At 43.6% G+C, this 27,024-nt stretch overlaps 2 protein-coding genes across 4 annotated transcripts in view; one reads left to right on the plus strand and one right to left on the minus strand.

Moving 5' to 3' along the window:
- Positions 1-24,650, minus strand: part of LOC311130019 (ATP-dependent 6-phosphofructokinase, liver type-like) — a 70,982-nt gene extending 46,332 nt beyond the window's left edge. Inside the window, exons 1-5 of the mRNA XM_084162621.1 lie at positions 24,430-24,650; positions 16,446-16,519; positions 15,489-15,566; positions 2,322-2,511; positions 1,475-1,640 (exon numbers count right to left, since the gene is read on the minus strand). Of these exons, the coding sequence (XP_084018747.1) occupies positions 1,475-1,640; positions 2,322-2,511; positions 15,489-15,566; positions 16,446-16,519; positions 24,430-24,508 (587 nt within the window). The 5' untranslated portion in view covers positions 24,509-24,650. The remainder of the gene's footprint in view (positions 1-1,474; positions 1,641-2,321; positions 2,512-15,488; positions 15,567-16,445; positions 16,520-24,429) is intronic.
- Positions 1-27,024, plus strand: part of LOC311129748 (neuron navigator 3-like) — a 753,845-nt gene that overhangs the window by 495,206 nt on the left and 231,615 nt on the right. The gene's annotated exons all lie outside the window — the stretch shown is intronic.

The following is a 27,024-nucleotide window of genomic DNA, read 5'->3' on the forward strand; positions in this document are numbered from 1 at the left end:
GTTACGAGAGTCCCGTTGGTAGCAAATCCACGATCATCTGTCTTATTATCAAGTAACTGTAAATTGAAGCCGGAATTTAGTTAAGTAAATGCCGATCTGATGTTCAAAAGTTATTGTCGGTTATAAGAAATGATAGCAGATACATTGACTAACTGAATGATGTGCTTCGCCATTGTAGTAGTTTGGGTTTGGTTAGATCGCGGTGAATTGAATCATGGGAATCAAAATAATCATTTGCAAACAGTAAAAGGAAACAATCTGTAGCCTTCCTTTTGAATTATGTCGCTGCAAAACTCATTTTGTAGATACTTTAAGTATTCAATTTAAAGTGGACATTCAATTTATGGGACGTTGCAACTCAATAGATGATAGTAGTCAGCCTGAAGTAAACACTTCTAAGTGGGTTGGTTATTATTATTATTTATTTATTTATTAGGGGGTAGATCAACTTTAATATTGCAGATAGATTGTAACTTCCATCAATGTAATTGTCTGCATTACTTCCAATCCCCCATATGGTTTTTTCTTCTCTCATATCCATGTTGGATTTCTATTTGCCATATATTTTTCAACCGTACTGTGATGTTTTACAAAAGTTCTGAACCTTTCTATTCTCATTGCTTCTACAGATTGTGAATTAAAAATAAAACATTTTTGCTAAAAGTATTATTCTATTATTGATCGATTGACTATGACTTTTCAGATCACCCAGTAGTGCTATCTGCAGGGTTAGCTCCAGGTAAATATTGCAATCCTTCAGCCATTCCTGGACCTGTGACCAAAAACAAGCTACAAATGGACAGAACCAAAACAAATGATCTAATGATTCTGTCTCTTCACAGCCAAATCTGCAGAGCTGGGAAGATTGTATCCCCCATATAAATAACATTCTATTGGTAGCAAGAATTTTATATAATCATTTAAATTGAACAATTCAAAGTTTTGAATCCGGCGTCGTTTTGCGTGTCAGTTCATAAACACTATGCCATGGAATCGGTACGTCAAAAATCTCTTCCCAACTATTTTGCAATCTATATGGGACGGCTGTCTATAACTCCACCAGTCCTACCGATGATATCATTTACCAAGATTATACCTTTTTTAGATATTCTGTCCCAAAAAAATGTGTTTAGTATTATTACAAGGGGTACAACTTTTATTTTATAATGTTATTATTCTTTTTTCTTTTTATCGCATGGCTCACCTCATAAAATGTTTTAAATAATGTATTTAGTCAGGCAAGTCCATATTCTCACATATTTTAGAATGTAATAATAATTTGAATATCCATGCATTGGCAAGGCCTAAAAACATAATTATTCGAAAAGTGGCTGCTTTCTTTTTTTTACACATGGCCACATTATTTCTAGAAAGACCCATGTGGTGGTGCCACCTAGCTATCTGAAAAGGAATGCACTAACTGAGTCTCTCTGGATCAGAACGTCTGCTGAATGACTAACGAAGCTGTGTGTACCTCTGTGCTGTGGTGGTGATGGCATCCACTATCTCCATGATGCGATGCAGGGCGGAGTCAGCTCCTATCGTCATGTCTGTCCCACAGAAGTCGTTGTCTATAGATCCAACCAGCCCTACGATGTTCAGGTGATTATGCTGTTTCGCTAGGGTGTCTGTGATCCGACCTGGAGGACACACAGACAACTGTAACACACAGACAAGCTAACACACTGACAAGCTAACACATAGACAAGCTAACACACAGACAAGCTAACACACTGACAAGCTAACACACTGACAAGCTAACACACTGACAAGCTAACACACTGACAAGCTAACACACTGACAAGCTAACACACTGACAAGCTAACACACTGACAAGCTAACCCACAGACAAGCTAACCCACAGACAAGCTAACCCACAGACAAGCTAACCCACAGACAAGCTAACCCACAGACAAGCTAACCCACAGACAAGCTAACACACTGACAAGCTAACACACTGACAAGCTAACCCACTGACAAGCTAACCCACTGACAAGCTAACCCACTGACAAGCTAACCCACAGACAAGCTAACACACTGACAAGCTAACACACTGACAAGCTAACACACTGACAAGCTAACACACTGACAAGCTAACCCACAGACAAGCTAACACACTGACAAGCTAACACACTGACAAGCTAACACACTGACAAGCTAACCCACAGACAAGCTAACACACTGTAGTCAGTGTAAAAAATACTGGATGCCATATCCTAATATCCTTTAAAAAATATGGTGAAATGACTGGGAAAAGCCAAGGAAGTATAAAGCATAATGTGTTTATTACAGAATGAGTAACTGCTTTAAGAGCGCGTTACCTTTCTGTACCAGTTCAGCCAGCAGTCCACTCCACTCAGTCCTGAAGATGTTGGCTCCGGTGAGGCTGCCGTCTCCTCCACACACACAGAGGTTGGTGATGCCTCTCTTCACCAGGTTAAAGGCTGCTGCCAGGCGACCGTCCCGCGTGGTAAAGGCCTTACAGCGAGCACTGCCGATCACCGTGCCACCCTGAGGGAGAGACAACAGACAAGACAGTCACAGACTGAATCACAGACAGTCTCCAGTATCTACGCTGCAGTAGTCTATGTGCCGGGGAGTTAGGGTCAATCTGTCCTATCTGGTGTAAATCTCCTGTCTTATCTGGTGGCCTGTGTGATCTTAAGTAGTCTCTCTCTCTCCCTCTCCACCAGCATTGATGAGATGGAATGTTATACCATAGATTACAGCATAGAAAAACGAGATTCAGAACACAGAAACAGCAAATACTCAACAAAGCACCGGCAGATATATTTAGTAGGGCTGAGGTAGCTATAGTTACATGTCACAGCTCCACACTAAAAGCCAATTGATGCTGTGTTGTTGGTGTTTGTCTAGCTAGCTAAATTGTACAGGCTGCATTTCTTAAAGCCAATTCATGCTTGATCTGAAAATGTGGTCTGTGGCTCCATATGGAGGGTGTGAGGCAATCCGGAGGCACGCGGAGGCCAAACTGAGCTCCGTACCGCTGCGCGCCTTCCAAATGTTGCAAAATGCGGAACTCCGTATAGCTCCGCATTGACATGATTTGTTGACGGTAGGTGGGGGGCGGGAGGGCCTGTATAAACACAACATCTCTGCTCTGCAAGAAGTATGAATGTCCTGACTTCTGCAGAGGCCGTATCACCTTAATGCAGGACGTCGGATTGACCATGCAGCGCTTTGAAATCAGAAATAGCATTGCAGACTAAGAGTTAACAACTGCATAGCAATGGATTGTACCATTGCAATGCAAAGCAGTAGACCCACACATTAATAACAGGACAGGAGCTGAACAGGCAAGGGAGGGACATCTCAAACAGTCTTCATACAGCAACTCTGAGAACAAACAGTTAAGTGATAATGCCCGAGAAGCCGGTGTTTGGAGGATATACTGGCACGGGTCGAAGTCCTCCAAACACCGGCTTTGAGGGCATCATCTCATTTATACAACGGGTTACCATCATATTCAAATAATAATGTACAAGTTTTCATTAAAAACGTTATTTGGATTAATTTATTCATACTATTTCATCCTTCAACAAGATATAGTCCCGACACAAATCTAGGGTTGCTACCAAAGCCAGCTGATTGTTCGTTCTATTGGTTCGGCAGAGACGCGACCCAGTCGTTCAGTCTTTTTGTTCTGTATCTATTGACGCGACCCAGTCGTTCAGTCTTTTTGTTCTGTATCTATGGACGCGACCCAGTCGTTCAGTCTTTTTGTTCTGTATCTATGGACGCGACCCAGTCGTTCGTTCTAAATGTTCCATTTTCATACTGGCTGGCAACGTTCTTATCCCTTGCTTGCTAGCTAGCCAACTATGGCTAACTTACAGTCACGTCAAACAGTGCAGCCAGAATAACAACAGAAGCTGCATTTGTTTAAGCTGTTTTCTAGTGACATTTGGATAAATCCATAACAATGAGCTAATGTGGCGCGATTTCGCCTGGCATAGAAAATGTGCTCTCTCGTCAGAGGAACTAGCCAACAACACAGCTAACACAATCACTTCAAACTGAAGCTGGAAAGAAACTAGCTGCACTTCGTTTTACCTTCTTTCAATTGATATTTCTATATACAGTGCTTTTGGAAAGTATTCAGACCCCTTGACGTTTCCCACATTTTGTTACGTTATAGCCTTATTCTAAAATGGATTGAATAGTCCCCCCCTCAATCTACACACAATACCCCATAATGACAAAGCAAAAACAGGTTTAGAGAAATGGTTGCAAATGTATATAATAAAAATAAAAACATTTTTACATAAGTATTCAGACCCTTTACTCAGTGCTTTGTTGAATCACCTTTGGCAGCGATTACAGCCTTGAGTCTTCTTGGGTATGACGCTACATGCTTGGCACACCTGTATTTGGGGAGTTTCTCCCATTCTTCTCTGCAGATCCTCTCAAGCTCTGTCAGGTTGGATGGGGAGCGTCGCTGCACAGCTATTTTCAGGTCTCTCCAGAGATGTTCGATCGGGTTCAAGTCCAGGCTGTGGCTGGGCCACTCAAGGACATTCAGAGACTTGTCCCGAAGCCTCTCCTGCGTTGTCTTGGCTGTGTGCTTAGGGTTGTTGTCCTGTTGGAAGGTGAACCTTCGCCCCAGTCTGAGGTCCTGAGCAGGTTTTCATCAAGGATCTCTCTGTTCTTTGCTCCGTTCATCTTTCCCTCGATCCTGACTAGTCTCTCAGTCCCTGCCGCTGAAAAACATCCCCACAGCATGATGCTGCCACCACCATGCTTCACCATAGGGATGGTACCAGGTTTCCTCCAGACGTGACGCTTGGCATTCAGGCCAAAGAGTTCAATCTTGGTTTCATCAGACCAGAGAATCTTGTTTCTCATGGTCTGAGTCCTTTAGGTGCCTTTGGGCAAACTCCAAGCGGGCTGTCATGTGCCTTTTACTGAGGAGTGGCTTCCGTCTGGCCACTCTACCATAAAGGCCTGATTGGTGGAGTGCTGCTGAGATTGTTGTCCTTCTGGAAGGTTCTCCATCTCCACATAGGAACTCTGTCTTGGTCTCCTCCCTGACCAAGGCTCTTCACCCCTGATTGTTCAGTTTGGCCGGGTGGCCAGCTCTAGGAAGAGTCTTGGTGGTTCCAAACTTCTTCCATTTAAGAATGATGGAGGCCACTGTGTTCTTGGGGACCTTCAATGCTGCAGAAATGTTTTGGTACCCTTCCCCAGATCTGTGCCTCGACACAATCCTGTCTCGGAGCTCTACGGACAATTTCTTCGACCTCATGGCTTGGTTTTTGCTCTGACATACATTGTCAACTGTGGGACCTTATATAGACAGGTGTGGGCCTTTCCAAATCATGTCCAATCAATTGAATTTACCACAGGTGGACTCCAATCAAGTTGTAGAAACATCTCAAGGATGATCAATGGAAACAGGATGCACCTGAGCTCAATTTCGAGTCTCATAGCAAAGGGTCTGAATACTTATGTAAATAAGGTACTTTCATTTTGTAATTACAAAAAAAAACTTTTTTCGCTTTGTCATTATGGGGTATTGTGTGTAGATTGATGAGGATTTGTATTTATTTAATCAATTTTAGTATAAGGCTGTTACGTAACAAAATGTGGAAAAAGGGAAGGGGTCTGAATACTTTCCAAATGCGCAGTATCCATAAAAATCATTCCAGCTGATTCATGATTTCGACTGGCTGAGAAACTTTGCCTGCCTGTCTGTCTGTCTCATCCCGGCTCCCGAAACATTCATTACAGCTGGAAATCGAATTTGAATATTGAAACAATGTTGCAAATGTCGGAGAGACAGAGAGCAAGGTTTATACAAATCTCCGCTGTTGAAAACTAAATGTTTGTCTAAAAGAAATGTGAGAATGTCTAGATGCTTTTTATAGTGAAGATCAAGTTTATAAATTGCCTGGCTGGGCTGATGAGACTGTGGATTGTGCAGTCAGATGGAACAGAGTAAATAAGCATTTTAACGTCATAGATTTAGCCGGTGGTAACTTTTGGAACAGACACCGGCTGGAATGCGGTTTTAACCAATCAGCATTCAAAATCAGAACCACCCGTTGTATAACATTCAACAATACACACACACACAAACACTGAATTAGACTGCTTTAAAACATTGATAAGAGTTAAAAAATGCATTAGAACATAAGATCGCGACAATTACATCTCTGCTATTTATCTACTGATGAGACTGGTGATTGCTACAGGCTACAGCACCACATGCAGAAAGAACTTACCATCTGACAAGAAGAACTAGACAGGGAGGGAGGGAGAGAACAGAGGATAGTGAGACAGTGACCATTTTTGTTGTTGTTTTGACTCTGTACTCCAGCACTTTGGATTTGAAACAATACAATGACTATGAGGTGTTTCCAAGATGGCGTAGCAGTGCGGTCGTGTGTTCTGTAGTGTCCTCGTGTAAATAGCCTGTTTTTTTGACTGTTTGTTTCGTTTACCCCATATGTAACTCTGTGTTGTTGTTTTTAAATTGGCCAGGTCGCAGTTGTAAATAAGAACTTGTTCTCAACTGGCTTACCTGGTTAAATAAAGGTACAAAATCAACAAAATAAAAAAAAGGTTAAAGTGCAGACTGTCAGCTTTAATTTGAGAGTATTGTCATCCATGTCGGGTGACCCGTTTCGAAATTACAGCACTTTTTGTACATAGTTCCCCCCTTTTAGGGAACCAAAAGTATTGACAAATTCACAGTATGTGTATTAAAAGTAGTAAAAAGTGTAGTATTTGGTTCCATATTCCACGCAAACAAGAAAATGCACATCCTGAGGCAGCACTCCTAGTGGCCGGTGATTTTAATGCAGGGAAACTGAAATCCGTCTTACCTCATTTTTACAAGCATGTCACCTGTGCAACTCTAGATCACCTTTACTCCACACATACAAAGCGCTCCCTTGCCCTCCATTTGGCAAATCTGACCATAACTCTATCCTCCTGATTCCTGCTTACAAGCAAAAACTCAAAAACAGGAAGTACCAGCTCAATACGGAGGTGTTCCGATGAAGTGGATACTAAGCTACAGGACTGTTTCTCTAGCACAGACTGGAATATGTTCTGGGATTCATCCGATAACATTGGAGGAGTTTACCACATCAGTCACCGGCTTCATTAATAAGTGCATTGACGACGACGTCCCCACAGTGATCGTATGTACATATCCCAACCAGAAGCCATGGATTACAGGCAAAGTCCGCATTGAGCTAAAGGCTAGAGCTGCCACTTTCAAAGAGCGGGACACGAATTCGGCCGCTTGTAACAAATCCCGCAACGACCTCCGACGAACCATCATACAGTAAAAACGTCAACACAGGACTAAGATCGAATCCTATTACGCCGGCAGGGCGTCATGTGGCAGGGCTTGCAAACTATCACAGATTACAAAGGGGAGCCTAGCCGCAAGCTTTCTCAGTGACGCGAACCAGACAAGTTCAAATCCTTCTATGCTTAGAAGCAAGCAACACTGAATCAGAGTGCGCAGCTGAATGCTGGAAACATTTGGCTACTCGGTTTGTTGTTTTTGACTAAAAGTAGCCAATCTGTTAGATTATAAATACAGCACTTGTTTTTGCACGGATTCCGCGACGCGGTTAGCATTTAAGAGCTAGGACCGCTATTTCTTGTCCAGGAAGACAGTTTAAAGCATGCTTGACAGGGCCGCTAAACCTTAGCTAGCTAGCTAAGCTGCTAGCCATCAAACTAACGAAGACAGCTGCTTGGATTTTCCCGATTTGGGACTGCCTCTTCTCATGGAGCTACTGGATGCCACAGATCCCGCTATCCAGTAATGGAACCAGGCCACCCGCCAGCAGTCAATGGTGAACTGATTGTGATTATTTGGCTTTGGGAATCCAGACATCAAACAGCTTCGCCAACCTCGGAGGTTGCCGTGCCATCGTCCTCTACCCTGTTTCCATCCCAGGGGGAATCCTCCTTCTGGTTCCGTATGGTGTCTGAGACTCCGCCTTCCTCAGCCATGATGGATTCTACGGCTGGCTCGGGTCCATCGGGCCCCACCTCCCATCAGTCCTCGAAGGGTCCCCTAAACCACAGCCATTTCACCGTCAGCATCGGCAGCTCTATCGTGAGAAACGTCTTGGTTCCTGGGGCAAAAACCTGCTATCCTGGAGCACGAGCACAGGAAACATTTGCTTAATTAGTTGCGTGGACTCACTCTGTATGCAATAATAATGTTTAACATGATTTTTGAATGACTACGTCATCTCTGTACCCCACACATACAATTATCTGTAAGGTCCCTCAGTTGAGCAGTGAATTTCAAACACAGATTCAACCAAAGACCAGGGAGGTTTTCCAATGACTCGCAAAGAAGGGCACCTATTGGTAGATATGTAAAAGTAAATAAAAAAGCAGACATTGAATATCCCTTTGAAGTTATTAATTACACTTTGGATGGTGCATCAATACACCCAGTCACTACAAAGATAGGCATCCTTCCTAACTCAGTTGCCGGAGAGGAAGGAAACCTCTCAGGGATTTCACCATGAGGCCAATGGTGACTTTAAAACAGTTACAGCGATAGGAGAAAACTGAGGATGGATCAACAACATTGTAGTTACTCCACAATACAATAGTACATTTACATTTTAGTCATTTAGCAGACGCTCTTATCCAGAGCGACTTACAGGAGCAATTACGGTTAAGTGCCTAGCTCAAGGGCACATCGACAGATTTTTCACCTAGTCGGCTCCTGCCGCCCAATCATGGCTACCCAGCTACCCTAATCATGGCTACCCAGACTATTTGCATTGCCCCCCCCCCCCCACCCCCTCTTTTATGCTGCTGCTACTCTGTTTATTATGTATGCATAGTTACTTTAACTCTACCCACATGTACATATTACCTCATTTACCTCGACTAACCGGTGCCCCCGCACATTGACTCGGTACCGGTACCCCCTGTATATAGCTTCCCTACTGTTATTTTATTATTATTATTATTATTTTATTTTATTTTACTGCTGCTCTTTAATTATTTGTTATTTTTCTACTTGTCTATTTTTTACTTAACACTTTTTTTCTTAAAACGGCATTGTTGGTTAAGGGCTTGTTAAGTAAGCATTTCACTGTAAGGTCTACACCGGTTGTGTTCGGCGCATGTGGCAAATAACATTTAATTTGATTTTTAAATGATTGTCTAGCAACGATCAACAACCAATTTGACAGAGCTTGAAGAATTTTGAAAAGAATAATGGGCAAATGTTGCACAATCCTGCCATGGAAAGACTCACAGCTGTAAATCGCGGCCAAAGGTGATTCTAACATGTATTGACTAAGAGGGTTGAATACTTATCTAATCAAGATACAGTATACACGCACACACACACACACACACACACACACACACAGAGTAGGGTTTTATTTTCATTAATTCTTTACATGAATTTTTCTTCCACTTGGAAATGTACAGAATATTTTGTGTAGATCATTAATAAAAGACAATTAAATCAATTTTAATCCCACTTTGTACGTAACAAAAGGTGGAAAAAGTGAATACCATCTGAAGGCACTGCTTAAGAAACGAGGTTCAAGAAATCGGTAACTTGCTAGTAACAGATAACATTCATATACTGACTATCTCTGAAACTCACTTAGATAATACCTTCTATGATAGCAATACATGGTTACAACATCTACAGAAGAGACAGGAACGCCAATGGGGGAGGTGTTGCTGTTTATATTCAGAGTCATATTCCTGTAAAGCTTAGAGAGGATCTCATGTTAAATGCTGTTGAAGTAATATGGCTACAGGTTCACCTGCCTCACCTAAAGCCCATTCTGGTGGGAAGCTGCTATAGACCACCAAGTGCTAAGTCAGTACGTGTGTGAAATGCTTGATAATGTACAGTACCAGTCAAAAGTTTGGACACACCTACTAATTCAAGGGCTTTTCTTTAGTTTTACTATTTTCTACATTGTAGAATAATAGTGAAGACATCAAAACTATGAAATAACACAAATGGAATCATGTAGTAACCAAAAAAGTGTTAAACAAATTAAAATATGTTTTATATTTGAGATTCTTCAAATAGCCACCCTTTGCCTTGATGACAGCTTTGCACACTCTTGGCATTCTCTCAACCAGCTTCATGAGGTAGTCACCTGGAATGCATTTCAATTAACAGGTGTGCCTTGTTAAACGTTAATTTGTGGAATTTCTTTCCTTCTTGAGCCAATCAGTTGTGTTGTGACAAGGTAGGGGTGGTATACCGAAGATAGCCCTATTTGGTAAAAGACCAAGTCCATATTATGGCAAGAACAGCTCAAAAAAGCAAAGAGAAACAACAGTCCATCATTACTTCAAGACATGAAGGTCAGTCAATACTGAACATTTCAAGAACTTTGAAAGTTTCTTCAAGTGCAGTCGCAAAAACCATCAAGCGATATGATGAAACTGGCTCTCATGAGGACCGCCACAGGAATGAAAGACCCAGAGTTACCTCTGCTGCAGAGGATACGTTAATTAGAGTTACCAGCCTCAGAAATTGCAGCCCAAATAAATGCTTCACAGAGTTCAAGTAACAGACACATCTCAACATCAACTGTTCAGAGGGGACTGTGTGAATCAGGCCTTCATGGTCGAATTGCTGCAAAGAAACCACTACTAAAGGACACAAATAATAAGAAGAGACCTGCTTGGGCCAAGAAACATGAGCAATGGACATTAGACCGGTGGAAATGTGTCCTTTGGTCTGGAGTCCAAATTTGAGATATTTGGTTCCAACTGCCGTGTCTTTGTGAGACGCGGTGTGGGTGAACAGATGATCTCCGCATGTGTAGTTCCCACCGTAAAGCATGGAGGAGGAGGTGTTATGGTATGGGGGTGCTTTGCTGGTGACACTGTCTGTGATTTATTTAGAATTCAAGACACCCTTAACCAGCATGGTTACCACAGCATTCTGCAGCGATATGTCATCCAACATAATTGCAAAACGGTTTTCTAATGATCAATTAGCCTTTTAAAATGATAAACTTGGATTAGCAAACACAACGTGCCATTGGAACACAGGACTGATGGTTGCTGATAATGGGCCTCTGTACGCCTATGTAGATATTCCATTAAAAATCTGCCGTTTCCAGTTACAATAGCCATTTACAACATTAACAATGTCTACACTGTATTTCTGATCAATTTGATGTCATTTTAAATTGACAAAAAAATTGCTTTTCTTTCGAAAACAAGGACATTTCTAAGTGACCCCAAACTTTTGAACGATAGTGTATGTAGTGGTAGAGTAGTGATGTAATAATGTGTTGTATTGTAGATATGTAGTGGTGTAATAATGTGTTGTATTGTAGATATGTAGTGGTAGAGTAGTGGTGTAATAATGTGTTGTATTGTAGATATGTAGTGGTGTAATAATGTGTTGTATTGTAGATATGTAGTGGTGTAATGTGTTGTATTGTAGATATGTAGTGGTGTAATAATGTGTTGTATTGTAGATATGTAGTGGTAGAGTAGTGGTGTAATAATGTGTTGTATTGTAGATATGTAGTGGTGTAATAATGTGTTGTATTGTAGATATGTAGTGGTGTAATAATGTGTTGTATTGTAGATATGTAGTGGTGTAATAATGTGTTATATTGTAGATATGTAGTGGTAGAGTAGTGGTGTAATAATGTGTTGTATTGTAGATATGTAGTGGTAGAGTAGTGATGTAATAATGTGTTGTATTGTAGATATGTAGTGGTGTAATAATGTGTTGTATTGTAGATATGTAGTGGTGTAATAATGTGTTGTATTGTAGATATGTAGTGGTGTAATAATGTGTTGTATTGTAGATATGTAGTGGTAGAGTAGTGGTGTAATAATGTGTTGTATTGTAGATATGTAGTGGTGTAATAATGTGTTGTATTGTAGATATGTAGTGGTGTAATGTGTTGTATTGTAGATATGTAGTGGTGTAATAATGTGTTGTATTGTAGATATGTAGTGGTGTAATAATGTGTTATATTGTAGATATGTAGTGGTAGAGTAGTGGTGTAATAATGTGTTGTATTGTAGATATGTAGTGGTGTAATAATGTGTTATACATAGACATGGAATCACTGGCCACTTTAATAATGGAACACTAGTCACTTTAATAATGTTTACATACTGCTTTACTCATCTCATATGTATTATTATTATTATTATTATTATTATTACAGTCGTGGTCAAAGGTTTTGAGAATGACACAAATATTAATTTTCACAAAGTCTGCTGCCTCAGTTTTTATGATGGCAATTTGCATATACTCCAGAATGTTATGAAGAGTGTTCAGATGAATTGCAATTAATTGCAAAGTCCCTCTTTGCCTTGAAAATGAATTTAATCCCAGAAAAACATTTCCACTGCATTTCAGCCCTGCCACAAAAGGACCAGCTGCCATCATGTCAGTGATTCTCTCGTTAACACAGGTGAGAGTGTTGACGAGGACAAGGCTGAAGATCATTCTGTCATGCTGATTGAGTTAGAATAACAGACTGGAAGCTTTAAAAGGAGGGTGGTGCTTGAAATCATTGTTCTAACTCTGTTAACCATGGTTACCTGCAAGGAAACACGTGCCGTCATCATTGCTTTGCACAAAAAGGGCTTCACAGGCAAGGATATTGCTGCTAGTAAGATTGCACCTAAATCAACCATTTATCGGATCATCAAGAACTTAAAGGAAAGAGGTTCAATTGTTGTGAAGAAGGCGTCAGGGCGCCCAAGAAAGTCCGGCAAGCGCCAGGACCGTCTCCTAAAGTTGATTCATCGGGGCACCACCAGTGCAGAGCTTGCTCAGGAATGGTAGCAGGCAGGTGTGAGTGCATCTGCACGCACAGTGAGGCGAAGACTTTTGGAGGATGGCCTGGTGTCAAGAAGGGCAGCGAAGAAGCCACTTCTCTCCAGGAAAAACATCAGGGACAGACTGATATTCTGCAAAAGGTACAGGGATTAAACTGCTGAGGACTGGGGTAAAGTTATTTTCTCTGATGAATCCCTTTTCCGTTTGTTTGGGGCATCCGGAAAACACCTTGTCCGGAGAAGACAAGGTGAGCGCTACCATCAGTCCTGTGTCATGCCAACAGTAAAGCATCCTGAGACCATTCATGTGTGGGGTTGCTTCTCAGCCAAGGGAGTGGGCTCACTCACAATTTTGCCTAAGAACACAGCCACGAATAAAGAATGGTACCAACACATCCTCCGAGAGCAACTTCTCCCAACCATCCAAGAACAGTTTGGTGACGAACAATGCCTTTTCCAGCATGATGGAGCACCTTGCCATAAGCCAAAAGTGATAACTAAGTGGCTCGGGGAACAAAACATCGACATTTTGGGTCCATGGCCAGGAAACTCCCCAGACCTTAATCCCATTGAGAACTTGTGGTCGATCCTCAAGAGGCGGGTGGACAAACTAAAACCCACAAATTCTGACAAACTCCAAGCATTGATTATGCAAGAATGGGCTGCCATCAGTCAGGATGTGGCCCAGAAGTTAATTGACAGCATGCCAGGGCGGATTGCAGAGGTCTTGAAAAAGAAGGGTCAACACTGCAAATATTGACTCTTTGCATAAACTTAATGTAATTGTCAATAAAAGCCTTTGACACTTATGGAATGCTTGTAATTATACTTCAGTATACCATAGTAACATCTGACAAAAACAAGAACAGAACAGATGAGGTACTACAAAATTAGAGCAAGCAGGTATGATTTTCTCTTTAGTTTTGAGTTCACGGGAAGAAGGAACTAGAGCCTGCCTTGTTAATGCGTTCCCACTAGATAACACAGCCACAAAGTCTGTGAAGGGCATGCTGCATTGCCGCATGTACCCCCATCTGCTTCTTGTTTACATCACACTTCCTGATTGTAGCTCATCACCACCTACACTTGGTCTGGAATGTAATTACATGCTAGCATAGTTAGTGGCTAATGTTAGCTTAAGCTAGCTACCGAGCAAGCATACAAACTCCGTAACACAGAGTAGATCCTCCATATGACGTTGAGAAATAGTGCATTGTGGGTATTTTAGAAGATATCCTGAAATGAGTTAATAAATATGCAATAACCCAAAAACATAACTATCTCCCTACCCTTTGTTATTTCTTTTTCCGTGATATCAAATTGGTTACAGTCTTGTCCCATCGCTGCAACTGCCCTACGGACTCGGGAGAGGCGAAGGTCGAGAGCCATGCATCCTCCGAAACACGACCCTGCCAAGCCGCACTGCTTCTTGACACACTGCTCGCTTAACCAACGTGTCGGAGGAAACACTGTCCAACTGGCAACCGAAGTCAGCTTGCAGGCGCCCGGCCCGCCACAAGGAGTTGCTAGAGCGCGATGGGACAAGGAAATCCCGGCCAGCCAAACCCTCCCCTAACCCGGACAACGCTGGGCCAACAGCCGCCGCACAGCCTGGGATCGAACCCGGGGCTGTAGTGACACCCCAAGCACTGCGATGCCTTAGACCGCTGCGCCCCTCGGGAGGCCCTTCCTACCCTTTAAATAGTTAACCAAGGGCCTCCCGAGGGGCGCAGATAAGCCTATAACAATATGGACTAATCCAGAGATTGAAGAATGTTGAAGAGACACAGTTCATCATGTTGTCCTGCTGACAGTCGGTGATCACTTCAAATATTTCTCCCTTCCTCACAGTAAAAGATTAGCTCAAGCCAGGAGCGGACTGGCCATCTGGCCAAAAAAATTATATTGGGTCTTGTTTTGTTTTTTTCACAATTATAATGATCTGTGTAATAATGGGGGCCTCAAGGAAGAAAATGGGCCGGTGTGTTAGAAATGCCAGAGCCTATTTCTGGTCCCAGTCTTTTGACCATCCCATGTAAATGGCTCTGATCATGACTCCTGATCCCAGAGTGCATTAGCTACTATAGGTCACCATTACCTGCTGTATGATGTTGGTGACACTCTGCCAGTGGGCCAGCTTGATGTTGTCCCATTACCTGCTGTATGATGTTGGTGACACTCTGCCAGTGGGCCAGCTTGATGTTGTCCCATTACCTGCTGTATGATGTTGGTGACACTCTGCCAGTGGGCCAGCTTGATGTTGTCCCATTACCTGCTGTATGATGTTGGTGACACTCTGCCAGTGGGCCAGCTTGATGTTGTCCCATTACCTGCTGTATGATGTTGGTGACACTCTGCCAGTGGGCCAGCTTGATGTTGTCCCATTACCTGCTGTATGATGTTGGTGACACTCTGCCAGTGGGCCAGCTTGATGTTGTCCCATTACCTGCTGTATGATGTTGGTGACACTCTGCCAGTGGGCCAGCTTGATGTTGTCCCATTACCTGCTGTATGATGTTGGTGACACTCTGCCAGTGGGCCAGCTTGATGTTGTCCCATTACCTGCTGTATGATGTTGGTGACACTCTGCCAGTGGGCCAGCTTGATGTTGTCCCATTACCTGCTGTATGATGTTGGTGACACTCTGCCAGTGGGCCAGCTTGATGTTGTCCCATTACCTGCTGTATGATGTTGGTGACACTCTGCCAGTGGGCCAGCTTGATGTTGTCCCCTCCATCCACCAGACCCTGGTAGCCCTGAGAGAGAAACATCAATCACATCGATCAATCAGATCAATACTGGTCATGACGGAGCAGAACATCCTATTGTCATATTAATGATATTGTCAGTTAAAGGAAACAAAGAAGCCTATGACCTGTAAGACTTAGAGTACCTTAGGGTAACGACCTGTAAGACTTAGGGTAACGACCTGTAAGACTTAGGGTAACGACCTGTAAGACTTAGGGTAACGACCTGTAAGACTTAGGGTAACGAACTGTAAGACAGAGTAACGAACTTTAAGACATTGAGTAACGAACGTTAAGACAGTAACGAACTGTAAGACGTAGGGTAACGAACTGTAAGACGTAGAGTAACGAACTGTAAGACGTAGAGTAACGAACGTTAAGACAGGGTAACGAACGTTAAGACATAGGGTAACGAACGTTAAGACATAGGGTAACGAACGTTAAGACATAGGGTAACGAACGTTAAGACATAGGGTAACGAACGTTAAGACATAGGGTAACGAACGTTAAGACATAGGGTAACGAACGTTAAGACATAGGGTAACGAACGTTAAGACATAGGGTAACGAACGTTAAGACATAGGGTAACGAACGTTAAGACATAGGGTAACGAACGTTAAGACATAGGGTAACGAACGTTAAGACATAGGGTAACGAACGTTAAGACATAGGGTAACGAACGTTAAGACATAGGGTAACGAACGTTAAGACATAGGGTAACGAACGTTAAGACATAGGGTAACGAACGTTAAGACATAGGGTAACGAACGTTAAGACATAGGGTAACGAACGTTAAGACATAGGGTAACGAACGTTAAGACATAGGGTAACGAACGTTAAGACATAGGGTAACGAACGTTAAGACAGTAACGAACTGTAGAATAGTACCTCGTATATGAGATACATCTTGGCTCCAACAAATATCCCCATGCGGGTCACAGCGCGGACGGCTGCATTCATCCCTGGATATCAGAGGGTCAGATTACAAATTGCATTAAACATTTTATCCGTCATACTATAGATTTCTATGATCATATATTGTTTTATACATTACTTTTCATGTTCAAAATAATACAAAATCCACAAGTCCATCATCTTGATAGAATGTATTCTACTGATTATTTCCAGTGTCGGTCGGTGACATTTAAGATTAGGGAAGTTAATGAGTTCAGACATTTTGAATGAGCATGGCGTCATTTCTATTATTAAATGCCTGTCATTCATATTCCATTCACCCAGCTCAATGTAACATGTCATTCATATTCCATTCACCCAGCTCAATGTAACATGTCATTCATATTCCATTCACCCAGCTCAATATAACCTGTCATTCATATTCCATTCACTCAGCTCAATGTTACATCGATAGGTTTAGGCTACTACAGTGAGGGAATCCCCTGCTGATTTTGTACGTTTTCCCACTGACAAAGACATGATCAGTCTATACATTTAATGGTAGGTTTATTTGAACAGTGAGAGACAGAATAACAACAAAAACGCATGTCAAAATGTTATAAATTGATTTGCATTTTAATGAGGGAAATAAGTATTTGACCCCTCTGCAAAACATGACTTAGTACTTGGTGGAAAAACCCTTGTTGGCAATCACAGAGGTCAGACGTTTCTTGTAGTTGGCCACCAGGTTTGCACACATCTCAGGAGGGATTTTGTCCCACTCCTCTTTGCAGATCTTCTCCAATCATTAAGGTTTCGAGGCTGACGTTTGGCAACTCGAACCTTCAGCTCCCTCCACAGATTTTCTATGGGATTAAGGTCTGGAGACTGGCTAGGCCACTCCAGGACCTTAATGTGCTTCTTCTTGAGACACTCCCTGACATACTTGGAGAGCTCTTTGGTCTTGGCCATGGTGGAGAGTTTGGAATCTGATTGATTGATTGATTGCTTCTGTGGACAGGTGTCTTTTATACAGGTAACAAGCTGAGATTAGGAGCACTCCCTTTAAGAGTGTGTTCCTAATTTCAGCTCGTTACCTGTATAAAAGACACCTGGGAGACAGAAATCTTTCTGATTGAGAGGGGGTCAAATACTTATTTTCCCTCATTAAAATGCAAAATCAATTTATAAAATTTTTTGACATGCGTTTCTCTGGATTTTGTTGATGTTATTCTGTCTCTCACTGTTCAAATAAACCTACCATTAAAATTATAGACTGATCATTTCTTTGTCAGTGGGCAAACATACAAAATCAGCAGGGGATCAAATACTTTTTTCCCTCACTGTATATGAGACTGAAATGTTCCGTATACCCATCATAAGGTTGCTACAACCTATAACGTAGGTGCACAGGTTGTGAACAATTTGGAGTAATCAAGGTGAAAGACAGTGACACATTCTATACCGCCTTGCACACTCTTTCCTGCATCTAGCTGATCTAGGCTGTAATCATTAGTCCAACAGTTGCAAACAAGAGTTTCTATTGGACAAATTCAGGTAGGTTTATAATAATAATAATAATAATAATAATAATAAGCCATTTAGCAGACTTTATCCCCGTTTACTTCCGTTTAAGACACGTTTTAACAGAATAGACTGAACGAATAAATCCCTGATCACCCGCAAACACAGTTCACTTTCATAGTAGCCGGGTCCCTTCGATCGTTGGATAATTCCTTCTCGCATCTACGCGCTCTCCTCTCACCTTTTCCTTTCGCTTGTGGACTTCAACGCACAACACAACAGGTGTCTGTGACAAGGCAAAAAAAACATTCCAAGCTAAACCTTCATACATAACCGCTAACTAGGCTTGGGCGATATCCAGATTGTCATACCTTCATACCGAACTTGTGCCATATCAGGATATTCGGTAATACTGGCACAGAACACAAGGGCTGCTGTTTTCAAACCCCACACCGACGTCTTGCTTCCAGACAAGCTAAACACCTTCTTCGCCCGCTTTGAGGATAACACAGTGCCACTGACGAGGCCCACTACCAAGGACTGTGGCCTCTCCTTCTCCATGGCCGACGTGATTAAGACATTTAAGCATGTTAACCCTCGCAAGGCTGCCGGCCCAGACGGCATCCCTAGCCGCGTCCTCAGAGCATGTGCAGACCAGTTGGCTGGTGTGTTTATGGACATATTCAATCTCTCCCTTTCCCAGTCTGCTGTTCCCACATGCTTCAAGATGGCCACCATTGTTCCTGTACTCAAGAAAGCAAAGGTAACTGAACTAAATGACTATCGCCCCGTTGCACTCACTTCTGTCATCATGAAGTGCTTTGAGAGACTAGTCAAGGATCATATCACCTCTACCTTACCTGTCACCCTAGACCCACTTCAATTTGCTTACCGCCCCAATAGGTCCACAAACGATGCAATCGCCATCACACTGCACAATCCCATCTGGACAAGAGGAATACCTATGTAAGAATGCTGTTCATTGACTATAGCTCAGCATTCAACACCTTTGAACCCTCCAAGCTCATCATTAAGCTTGAGGCCCTGGGTCTGAACCCCGACCTGTGCAACTGGGTCCTGGACTTCCTGACGGGCACCCCCAGGTGGTGAAGGTAGGAAACATCACCCCCACTTCGCTGATCCTCAACACTGGGGCCCCACAAGGGTGCGTGTTCAGCCCCCTCCTGCACTCCCTGTTCACCCATGACTGCGTGGCCAAGCACGCCTCCAACTCAATCATCAAGTTTGCAGATCACACAACAGTCGTAGGCTTGATTACCAACAATGACGAGACCGCCTACAGGGAGGAGGTGAGGGCTCTGGGAGTGTGGTGCCAGGAAAATAACCTCTCACTCAACATCAACAAAACAAAGGAGATGATCATGGACTTCAGGAAACAGCAGAGGGAACACCCCCCTATCCACATCGACGGGACCGCAGCTTCAAGTTCCTCGGCGTACACGTCACTGACAAACTGAAATGGCCCACCCACACAGACAGTGTGTTGAAGAAGGCGCAACAGCACCTCTTCAACCTCAGGAGGCTGAAGAAATTTGCCTTGGCACCTAAAACCCTTACACATTTTTACAGATGCACAATTGAGAGCATCCTGTCGGGCTGTATCACCGCCTGGTACGGGAACTGCACCGCCCGCAACTGCAGGGCTCTCCAGAGGGTGGTGCGGTCTGATGAACGCATTACCGGGGGCAAACTACCCGCCCTCCAAGACACCTACAGCACCCGATGTCACAGGAAGGCCAAAAAGATCATCAAGGACATCAACCACTCGAGCCACTGCCTGTTCACCCCGCTATCATCCAGAAGGCGAGGTCAGTACAGGTGCATCAAAGCTGGGACCGAGAGACTGAAAAACATCTTCTATCTCAAGGCCATCAGACTGTTAAATAGCCATCACTAGCACATTAGAGGCTGCTGCTGCCTATTGAAATCACTGGCCACTTTAAGAAATGGAACACTAGTCACTTTAATAATGTTTCCATATCTTGCATTACTCATCTCATATGTATATACTGTATTCTATTCTATAACATTCTACTGTATCTTAGTCCATGCCGCTCTGTCATTGCTCGTCCATATATTTATTTATATATTCTTAATTCCATTGATTTACTCAGATGTGTGTATTGGGTATATGTTGTGAAATTGTTAGATATTACTTGTTAGATATTACTGCACTGTCAGAGCTAGAAACACACGCATTTCGCTACACCCGCTATAACATCTGCTAAACACGTGTATGTGACTAATAAAATGTGATTTGAACAACAGGCAAATAATGTTTACCTGAATTGAGCTAAAGGTAAAATCTGGGATCTTTTCTGTTCCTTAATGATATTAGCAGTTCACTCAATCTTAAACCTGATTAACATTCAACTGTCTTACCCTTCACTAACAACAATACCTGTGTTCTCTGTCGCCTTAGCAACAAAATAGACATTTGTGCAACCATGGGGCAAAACAGATGAGGTTGGCTTTGATTGTTGACAACATGTAAGCTATATTTAGTCTCCAATGTTTATTGAAAACAAATACATTTGCACTATGACCACTTGTTGTTTCAAATACATAGTTACAGGTGTTGGTTAGCTAGATATCGAATTTTAGCCATATTTTCATTGACATGAATTCAGTCAAAACAAGATGAAACATGCTGAAATAAGCCACTTACGATTCCCCACATGGCAGTGTCATTCTTGCTGGCAATCTGGCCATCCAGAATCACAACAGGCTAACTTCTGCCCAATGGAAGCGTGCACATCATTTTCGTGACGTTGTCAGCCAACCCATCTATGTAGCTACTGTAGATGCTAAGTCATTGTATTGTAAACACACACACAAAATCTATTCACTTACTCCTGCAAATATAACAACCATCTCTGTGTTTGCTGAGCTGCATCTCTCACCCTCTTTCAAGAAGAAATTCCATATGTCAATCGTCTATAAATTTGAAAAAAATGTTAACTCAGCTATCCAGCTTTGTTTTTTCAACAGATAGCTAGCTAATTGAGCTGACAACCAAAAGTAGCTAAAGTCATGTTAGCCATAAGTTAGCTAGCTATCTTTATTAGTAATTTTTTGCATATTTGGACAGTACTTGATTAGACAGTAATTGGTTAGTTAGTGATACTTTGTCGGGTGGTGAACAGAGCTTCAGCAGTTGGATTCAGTGTCCAGATAGCTAATGAATAACTTTACTGTCAAAACCCTGCTCAACATACAGTGGGGGAAAAAAAGTATTTAGTCAGCCACCAATTGTGCAAGTTCTCCCACTTAAAAAGATGAGAGGCCTGTAATTTTCATCATAGGTACACGTCAACTATGACAGACAAATTGAGAATAAAAAAATCAAGAAAATCACATTGTAGGATTTTTTATGAATTTATTTGCAAATTATGGTGGAAAATAAGTATTTGGTGACCTACAAACAAGCAAGATTTCTGGCTCTCACAGACCTGTAACTTCTTCTTTAAGAGGCTCCTCTGTCCTCCACTCGTTACCTGTATTAATGGCACCTGTTTGAACTTATCAGTATAAAAGACACCTGTCCACAACCTCAGTCACACTCCAAACTCCACTATGGCCAAGACCAAAGAGCTGTCAAAGGACACCAGAAACAAAATTGTAGACCTGCACCAGGCTGGGAAGACCGAATCTACAATAGGTAAGCAGCTTGGTTTGAAGAAATCAACTGTGGGAGCAACTATTAGGAAATGGAAGACATTCAAGACCACTGATAATCAACTCTCCTCGCCCCTACCTGGGCTTGAACCAGGGACCCTCTGCACACATCCACAACAGTCACCCTCGAAGCACCGTTACCCGTCGCTCCACATGTAACAGTGTTGCTGCCGTCCCTCTCCTCGCCCCTACCTGGGCTTGAACCAGGGACCCTCTGCACACATCCACAACAGTCACCCTCGAAGCACCGTTACCCGTCGCTCCACATGTAACAGTGTTGCTGCCATCCCTCTCCTCGCCCCTACCTGGGCTTGAACCAGGGACCCTGTGCACACATCCACAACAGTCACCCTCGAAGCACCGTTACCCGTCGCTCCACATGTAACAGTGTTGCTGCCGTCCCTCTCCTCGCCCCTACCTGGGCTTGAACCAGGGACCCTCTGCACACATCCACAACAGTCACCCTCGAAGCACCGTTACCCGTCGCTCCACATGTAACAGTGTTGCTGCCGTCCCTCTCCTCGCCCCTACCTGGGCTTGAACCAGGGACCCTCTGCACACATCGACAACAGTCACCCTCGAAGCACCGTTACCCGTCGCTCCACATGTAACAGTGTTGCTGCCGTCCCTCTCCTCGCCCCTACCTGGGCTTGAACCAGGGACCCTCTGCACACATCCACAACAGTCACCCTCGAAGCACCGTTACCCGTCGCTCCACATGTAACAGTGTTGCTGCCGTCCCTCTCCTCGCCCCTACCTGGGCTTGAACCAGGGACCCTCTGCACACATCGACAACAGTCACCCTCGAAGCACCGTTACCCGTCGCTCCACATGTAACAGTGTTGCTGCCGTCCCTCTCCTCGCCCCTACCTGGGCTTGAACCAGGGACCCTCTGCACACATCCACAACAGTCACCCTCGAAGCACCGTTACCCGTCGCTCCACATGTAACAGTGTTGCTGCCGTCCCTCTCCTCGCCCCTACCTGGGCTTGAACCAGGGACCCTCTGCACACATCCACAACAGTCACCCTCGAAGCACCGTTACCCGTCGCTCCACATGTAACAGTGTTGCTGCCGTCCCTCTCCTCGCCCCTACCTGGGCTTGAACCAGGGACCCTCTGCACACATCCACAACAGTCACCCTCGAAGCACCGTTACCCGTCGCTCCACAAAAACCACGGAAACAACTACTTCAAGGTCTCAGAGCGAGTGACGTCACCAATTGAAATGCTACTAGCGCGCACCGCTAACTAGCTAGCCATTTCACACCGGTTACACACAGAAATGCTGGTTTTAGTCAGCACTAAAAAGGCTGGGCAGGCCAGGGCTCCTGTTTGGAGAAGTCACTGCAGTGTATAATGCAGCGTAGACTAGTTTGTTTTACACCATCCCAGCAGGGTGAAATACTTGGGGCAAAATACCTGAATGTCCGGTTCTGGTGACGTCAATGGCTAGCTACAGTGTGAAAGTGAAAAAAATCTAACAAAATATAGCTAGCTCTCTCTTGCTCGCTCTCTGCTGCTTCTCCTTGTTAAACTATTGTCTTTCTCTCTCTTCGAGTAAATATTTACTGTGTAAGTCTATGGAAGGGGTTGAGAACCATGAGCCTCCTTGTCAATGTGGTCCTCTGTAGCTCAGCTGGTAGAGCACGGCGCTTGTAACGCCAAGGTAGTGGGTTCGATCCCCGGGACCACCCATACACAAAAATGTATGCACGCATGACTGTAAGTCGCTTTGGATAAAAGCGTCTGCTAAATGGCATATTATTATTTTACCCAGAGGAGAACAGAAACTAGCTGTCCTCCAGCTAAACCACGGTGCTACTCCAGAGAGGCTACTGTAGACCTTCACTGCAAAACAGTTATTTGGTGACATTAACATATTTCATATAGTTTAAAATGGCTAACTTTTTTAAAGGTTTTACTATTTGCATGAAATTCACTGAGTTGGTTGGTCCTCCACTGATTAATTATGTGGTAGGCTGAGGCTGTAACCTTGACAGTCCCTGATCAAACATGCAAAGGGCAATAAAATGTTCCTCCTGTCTTTCACCTGATATCCTGCACGTATAGCCCAATAACACCCACCGACGTAGGTGCACCAATAGGGGTGCGCTTGACTAGCTCGCATAGTGCGAGGTGTTGAAGAGTTTACATTTTTCACAGCATCATATTAGTTGTGAATCCGTTCACCCGGCGTATAGAGTGATCTCAATCAAACGCACCTTGCGTTTTAAGTAACGCTTCCACAAAGATTTTGCAAACTGATTATAATAAAACGATGAGGATCGACGGATGAGAACACAAAACCAGGAGATTACGACTTTAACAACATTATAAGTGGAACGAGTCATATCTGCCAACATGCACGAAAACACATTTCATGGATAATATTGTCAAGCCCCCTTTCTTGCCTTTTAGTTGTCAAAACCCCATGTCAACAACTCGCGTAAAAGAAAACAAGTTTAAAATCATGAACAAAGTAAAATAACTAGAAGTTAACATATGACCGACGATCTGTATTGATTATGCTACTAACACAGGGATGTAGCTCAGCATGGCGCTTGCAACGCCAGGGTTGTGGGTTTGATTCCCACGGGGGGCCAGTATGAAAAAATAAAATAATGTATGAACTCACAAACTGTAAGTCGCTCTGGATAAGAGCGTCTGCTAAAATGACTAAAATGTAACACAGCCTAGCCCTAGGCCATGCATAGCTAGACAGATGTTTGTCCGTTTCCCTAATCATCCTGTACCTTGTGCATCTCCGCCACTCGTCAACAAGGCGATAGCTTTCCCAGCGCCCGTCATCTTCAGTCTCTCTAAATCCGACATATTGGCAGCGGTGGAATACGGTTCAACCTCGACTGGAGAAATTATGTAAAAGAATTGCTTGAATCTCCTTAAAATACAAGTTACGAGCAGTTCGTCGAACACATGCAGCCAGTTATGTAGGTAATTGTCCTTGTGTTGGTTGACTGCCTGTGGAATTGACTCCGCCCCAACAAGATTGCACAAGCTGGGAAGGTTTGGTTTCCCGATTTCCTCCCCCTCCCCCTCCTCCTCCTCCTCCGCCTCCCCCCCCCCCCCCCCTCCCCCTCCCCCTCATCCGCCTCCTCCCCCCCCCTCCCCCTCCCCCTCCCCCTCCCCCTCCTCCTCCTCCTTCTTCTTATTTGATGAGGTTTAACGGCCGTTGGCATCCAATAAATGTTGCATTACCGCCACCTACTGGACTGGAGTAGAACTACCTTATACTTTGCTTGAAAAAATGAATAAACAAACACCCTACCATCTAACACTACACTCACAAAAAAACACAGAAAAACCCACCACCCTACTCCACTATTTAAATACCCTTCCATCTAACCCTACCCTCACTAAAACCCACCACCCTACTCCACTATTTAAATACCCTTCCATCTAACCCTACCCTCACTAAAACCCACCACCCTACTCCACTATTTAAATACCCTTCCATCTAACCCTACCCTCACTAAAACCCCCACCCTACTCCACTATTTAAATACCCTTCCATCTAACCCTACCCTCACTAAAACCCCCACCCTACTACATTATTTTAATCTATTTATTCCTACCTCAGGCTAACAGTCTGAAAGGATGGGACGCCACCACTCAACACACCCTGTAACTCTTCTGATGTCAAGTCTCGCACATCCAAATACCTCTCTGCAGCTGCCACCACAACCTCAATTTTCTGAGATTTACGTTCCATCCCTGAAGTACAGTTGATAACCATTGCTATAAATGCTAAAAATCCAATCTTACTGAAACATATATCACTTGTTGGTTTATCCCTCTGTACTGGTACAGATCTACTACTCCCACCACTCCTCTCAGGATCCCTCCCCCTTGACCCATCTTCCTCTACTTTCTTCACTGCCTCAGCATAAACAACTGAACAGAGACCAACCAGGCAAGCCTCTTCTAACAGCTGAACAGAAACCAACCAGGCAAGCCTCTTCTAACAGCTGAACAGAGTCCAACCAGGCAAGCCTCTTCTAACAGCTGAACAGAAACCAACCAGGCAAGCCTCTTCTGACAGCTGAACAGAAACCAACCAGGCAAGCCTCTTCTAACAGCTGAACAGAAACCAACCAGGCAAGCCTCTTCTAACAGCTGAACAGAAACCAACCAGGCAAGCCTCTTCTAACAGCTGAATCAAATCAAATCAAATCAAATTTTATTGGTCACATGCGCCGAATACAACAGGTGCAGACATTACAGTGAAATGCTTACTTACAGCCCTTAACCAACAGTGCATTTATTTTAAACAAAAAAAGTAAGAATAAAACAACAACAAAAAAGTGTTGAGAAAAAAAAGAGCAGAAGTAAAAAATAAAGTGACAGTAGGGAGGCTATATATACAATAGAATAAAGTGACAGTAGGGAGGCTATATATACAGGGGGGTACCGTTGCATAGTCAATGTGCGGGGGCACCGGCTAGTTGAGGTAATATGTACATGTGGGTAGAGTTAAAGTGACTATGCATAAATACTTAACAGAGTAGCAGCAGCGTAAAAAGGATGGGGTGGGGGGGCAGTGCAAATAGTCCGGGTAGCCATGATTAGCTGTTCAGGAGTCTTATGGCTTGGGGGTAGAAGCTGTTGAGAAGTCTTTTGGACCTAGACTTGGCACTCCGGTACCGCTTGCCGTGCGGTAGCAGAGAGAACAGTCTATGACTAGGGTGACTGGAGTCTTTGACAATTTTGAGGGCCTTCCTCTGACACCGCCTGGTATAGAGGTCCTGGATGGCAGGGAGCTTTGCCCCAGTGATGTACTGGGCCGTACGCACTACCCTCTGTAGTGCCTTGCGGTCAGAGGCCAAGCAGTTGCCATACCAGGCGGTGATGCAACCAGTCAGGATGCTCTCGATGGTGCAGCTGTAGAATTTTTTGAGGATCTGAGGACCCATGCCAAATCTTTTTAGTCTCCTGAGGGGGAATAGGCTTTGTCGTGCCCTCTTCACGACTGTCTTGGTGTGTTTGGACCATGATAGTTCGTTGGTGATGTGGACAGAGTCCAACCAGGCAAGCCTCTTCTAACAGCTGAACAGAGTCCAACCAGGCAAGCCTCTTCTAACAGCTGAACAGAGTCCAACCAGGCAAGCCTCTTCTAACAGCTGAACAGAGTCCAACCAGGCAAGCCTCCTATTGGTGTATTGCCGCCACCTACTGTAAGGGGTCTTCTTCTTTGATATTACTGCGGCCGCAAACAAAAGCTATAGGTGCATGCCGCCACCTACTGCCCTGGCTGTATATCAGCCCAAATAATTAACAAAATAAAACTCAACAAAATAAACAAAACAAAACTCAATGTACTCCTTTATTCA

The sequence above is a fragment of the Coregonus lavaretus genome (assembly GCF_964263955.1).
Source record: "Coregonus lavaretus genome assembly, chromosome: 5".
Lineage (NCBI taxonomy): Eukaryota > Metazoa > Chordata > Actinopteri > Salmoniformes > Salmonidae > Coregonus > Coregonus lavaretus.